The sequence below is a fragment of the Syngnathus typhle genome, linkage group LG21 (genome assembly GCF_033458585.1).
Source record: "Syngnathus typhle isolate RoL2023-S1 ecotype Sweden linkage group LG21, RoL_Styp_1.0, whole genome shotgun sequence".
NCBI classification, from domain to species: Eukaryota; Metazoa; Chordata; class Actinopteri; order Syngnathiformes; family Syngnathidae; genus Syngnathus; species Syngnathus typhle.
Genome location: NC_083758.1, coordinates 7,755,020 through 7,759,507, shown reverse-complemented (window position 1 = coordinate 7,759,507; position 4,488 = coordinate 7,755,020). Strand labels below are relative to the sequence as shown.

Sequence of the window (4,488 nt, the reverse complement as noted above, 5' to 3'; positions counted from 1 at the left end):
GAGCCGAGGTGTTAACAGAGGAAAGGCAGGCGTCCGAGAAGGAGTCCAAATTGCCTTCGTTGCTTTTCTTTTTGCGACGACTGCGAGAGTCGTCGACGTCGGTCTTCGTAACGAGCCGTGACGTGGGCAGCTGCCGTGTTAAACGCTCATCATTGGCCAGTGACGCCTCACTCGACACTTGCGGGACGTTTACGGGGATACGCCGCGTCAGGCGCTGAAATGTCCCAGATCGATTGTCACGCTCACAAATCCCACACTGACTTCATTTGTTGTTTACACTTTTATTTCGTGTTTTAAAATATTCCAGGGAGCAAGGATGCTTGGAAAAAGTGCTTAAAAATGGAGTGACCAAAGCAAAATGACTCGTTTCAAGCAAAATGGCTGACTTGCTGTTTCTTTCCAGGCACGCACGTTTCTTTAGACCTGTTCTTCCCGCCGCAGCCTCCATGACGGTGTCCAAGAGAGGAGGTAAGCGTAAACAGTGGTAAACAACAGTCACGGTGGGGGGGGGGGGGGGGGGGGGGGAACGGGGGGGGGGAACCTCCCCGCTGGGTTGATTATTGGGAGGGCTGTAAACAGGAGCTTTTAGAACAAATCTCACAGCCACCTCCTCCGGCAGCAACATCTGGCCATCAGCTCATGATGAAGCCCGACCAAACTGTTGCGCTCGAGGGACCCTTTGGATTTCTAGAATGGACAAAAGTGGAGTGTAAAATGTGCTAAAGAATTATTTCAAATAAATAAATGAATATTTATAGTTTTTAAAATATACATATTTAGATGTATGTATGCTTTGCAGTTGACCCAGTTTGTTACATAAATGATAAAAATACTCGTTTTATATAAATGTATAAAATTATTATGAGTCATTCTCATTTGTAATTAATCACCTAAAATTGATTTCTTTGACTATGTATATGAATCAAGTATTTTTAAAAATGTGTGTGACTTGAATGCATGTGACACATTACAAGACACTTGGTCCTGTTCTTTGTCGCCCTCTGCTGTCGAATCTCTAGAAGTGCAATACAAACCACCACCAATATGGTTTTAAAATTCAAAACGACAGCACGTTGAAGTTTCACACATTAGATCTCAATTCTAGAGTGGGCAGTGTGGCTCACGTTCTTTAAGTATTTTGCTATTTTACTAAAATAAAAAATCAACTAGTTTATTTCAAAAGAAAAACTTTTTTTACTCAACGTTGTGTATTACATATCTGATCATTTGAATATATTTGATCTACAAATAACCTGTCCCCACTTCAATTGTATTCATTTATCTTGATTAATTACTCAAACATCATTTTTACAACTTAACAACTAAATTTAAAAAGATAGTGTTCATGTATTGGCTGGTTTTATTCCAAAGCATCCAACACAACAGGTGCTGCCAGTACAAATGAAGACAGATTGTCACTTTTCTGGGGTTTACATCCACTTTTATTACTATGAAAATGTTCAAAGCCTTTAACGGTAGGACTTCTGGTAGCGGGCGCGGGCTCCGGGTCCACCGAACTTCTTGGACTCGCAGCGACGCGGGTCGGCAACCAACAGGGTCCTGTCGTACTGGATCAGGATGTCCTTGATCTCCTTCTTGGAGGCCTCATCCACATCTACCGAGAAGGAAGATGTCCTTAGCTGTAACTCGGAGAAAATGACACTTTGTGTTGTCATCGACTTACATTTCTGATAGTATGCCACCAGGGATTTGGAGATGGCCTGACGGATGGCTGGAAGATTAAAAAAAAAAATTACAATTAATGTTCACCGAATTCAAGATATGAATCTTGTGGCTCCTTGGCGCTTACCATAAACCTGCGATACATGTCCGCCTCCCTTGACCCGGACTCTGATGTCCACTCCAGCAAAACGCTCCTTGCCCAGCAGAAGCACGGGCTCCAGAAGCTGCACGAGAAATTGGGTGACAACCATGTCAATCTCACATGAAATTCAAAATTGACATTTATGTCCAAGCGGCTTGCTCACCTTGTACTGGAGGGTGGCGGGCTCCACCATCTCCAGGGGTCTGCCGTTCACTTTAATCAGGCCATTGCCTCTCTTGCAGTGGGCGACTGCAGTGGCGGTTTTCTACGAGATGACGGGGGAGGAAAATATATATACAGTATATAATAATACAGGACGACCACACCGCGTAGCCGGCTAGTGGCTAACATAGTCAAATATCTCATCATAGCTCCAATCTTGCCTACATTGAGCACATGATATCGTGATTTAAAATAAATACTCGGGTGTTCAAGCAATTGATAAATAGCATGCCAATGTTATTCCAATACGAAAGAACTTGTCTGATGTTAGCTTTGCGAGCTAATGGTGCCCAGGCCACACTGGCTTAGTCGCATCCCCACACGTGAACCCGTTTCATCCCTTTTACTTACTTTACGCCCGAAAACCTGGACAGATTGCAGGGGACCTTTAGCCGGCATGTTTCTGGAATACACAGGACACAATGTTTGTTTTTGGAAAGGGGACAAAAGTGGCTTATTGGGGAGTTAGCAGCACGCGAAGGTGGCGGACATTACCGTATTCAGCTAGGTTGCCGTACGGAGAGAGCGACGGGGTTTCACGGGCGGCACATCAGGGGCTGTTTCGCGATGGTTGGAGCCCATTTGCGGTTAAGCTTTGCGACAGTTTCTCTTGCTGTACAGTAGCTCCATCGCCTTTACCACCCGACTATTTACTGTCCCGAATGAGACAAAAATAGCCACGTTTACACTTTTGATGTATTTCTTCTTTCTTACCGTGCATCATTTATTGTTCCCATTCATCTATTTTTACTTGTTTCTACAAATGGTGACGTAATTCTCGACTGTCCTTTGTGCAGTAGCACCATCTAGCGGCGGTAAAAAAGGAATGCCATTCATTGTCCAAGCAGCCTGATGCTCAAGTTGTCTCATCAACCACAAGCTGACTTCTGAAGGAGAGCACTGATGACAAACAATTTGCTGTGCCGGAATAAATCAAAACAAGCTCTCCCGCTGTGGTATGTCACAACTTGATTGCAAAGCTCGCGGCGCGTGCTCGCTCCATAAATGCCGATCCTTAGACGGCCGGTGTGGATGCCTAAAAGTAGACCCACGAATAGTGACTACCTACGGCATAACAATTACTGCGGCAAGACTACAGTAATGCCCCCAAACGGTCATCAAAATACTGTTCCGATCCCGCCCCAATAGGTCTTTCTCTCCTCCCTCATCATTTGCATAGAAAGCGTGATGAAAGCTGGCTGTGTTTCTTGAGTGGCAAGTTCAACTCAGAGTACAGACATCCTTTTGAAGTCCGCCATCACAATAATAACATTTTCAAAAAGACAGCGTTTCAGTCTGGCTGTCAAAAGTAGTCAATAAAGAGCGCACCATATATGAGCATTTCCTCGCCGGCCGGCCTTATGGAAACACATCACCTGAAAGCGAGACCCCGCTGACCCCGGCCTGTCACAGCGCCGTGAGCACGAGACAAACGCGCCGAGATTTAGTACGGAGGAGATGCCGTTCCCGGCCCACTGCCGCCGCTCCTTTAACCATAATAGGCCAGCGGCGAGCGGGGGGGAAACGTGTTGCCGGTAATTGAAGTTCACCCGGGAGAGCGCCCGAGCTTCTGTGAGGTATACACCGGCGCTGTTGCCACGGCAACCCGGCCGGGAGAACTCTTGTGGGTTCAGCGGGCGGAAAAGTCCAGCACGGGATTGATGTCAACGCGCTTTGCCTTTTATATCCCTTACGGATGAGCCTCAAAAGGCTTTGGCCTTTTTTTTTCCACCAGAAAAGAAAGTTGTGCAAGTTAAAGTAAGACTACCGTAAATCACTCCAAAATGCATAAGTCAAAATGAGAATCCCGTAAATCAGCCCGACAATTGCGCAGGCGAAAGTCGACAACTGTAAATCACCTCCAAATGTGCAAGTGAAATGAGACTACCCCAATACCGCTTAAAAAAAATCCACTAAGTGTATCAATAATTGTGCTGCTTCAACACACACATACACACGCACACCACTTCCCCTCTGTTAGCGTCACTCGCCTCCTTCACTTGTTCCAACGCTCTTATTTTCCATCATCTTTCTGCCAGTGTGTGTGCGTGCGTGGGTTCAAGGGTCACGGATGACTCAGTGGGTTGAAGATGGGGACACGGCATCCAAAGCTCTCATTCAGCCCTCTCGTCGACGGCTCGACGCAATGGTGCAACTTGGACGAGCGCTACGTTTAGCGCGAAACAAAAGTAGCAAAAAAAAAACGGCGGCCATTTTGTCTGTCTATGTGTGTGTGCGGGCGTTTGTCTCCCAAGAGGAAAGGCTGGGAAGCGCGGCAATGGGAAAGTGGGCCAGCGCTGTCAGGCCTCCGCCGGAGAGCTCCTTAAAAGGCGTGGAGAGATGATGTCGTGGACTCTTTCCTCCCGCGCACCCCCACCTTGACGTGTGTTTTTTTTTTTCTTTCCCTCCCTCCTTGCAGTCTTGAGCCAAACTCATCATGC

The 4,488-nt window shown here is 46.5% G+C and overlaps 1 protein-coding gene across 1 annotated transcript; it reads right to left on the bottom strand.

Moving 5' to 3' along the window:
* Nucleotides 1–1,419: 1,419 nt before the first annotated feature.
* Nucleotides 1,420–2,650, bottom strand: rps16 (ribosomal protein S16). The gene is made up of 6 exons (XM_061268599.1): nucleotides 2,543–2,650; nucleotides 2,399–2,450; nucleotides 1,989–2,090; nucleotides 1,811–1,907; nucleotides 1,685–1,732; nucleotides 1,420–1,615 (listed from the first exon to the last, which is right to left on the bottom strand). The coding sequence occupies exons 2-6, from the start codon at nucleotides 2,444–2,446 to the stop codon at nucleotides 1,470–1,472; spliced, it is 441 nt and encodes a 146-aa protein (XP_061124583.1). The 5' UTR covers nucleotides 2,447–2,450; nucleotides 2,543–2,650; the 3' UTR covers nucleotides 1,420–1,469.
* Nucleotides 2,651–4,488: the final 1,838 nt, after the last annotated feature.

Excerpts from the sequence above, each read along its gene's own strand:
- rps16 (XM_061268599.1), bottom strand. The coding sequence starts at position 2,446 with ATGCCGGCTAAAGGTCCCCTGCAATCTGTCCAGGTTTTCGGGCGTAAA. Across the intron at positions 1,908-1,988 it reads CCGCCACCCTCCAGTACAAG|CTTCTGGAGCCCGTGCTTCT; the intron begins GTGAGCAAGCCG and ends TTTCTCGTGCAG. Across the intron at positions 1,733-1,810 it reads ACATGTATCGCAGGTTTATG|CCATCCGTCAGGCCATCTCC; the intron begins GTAAGCGCCAAG and ends TTAATCTTCCAG.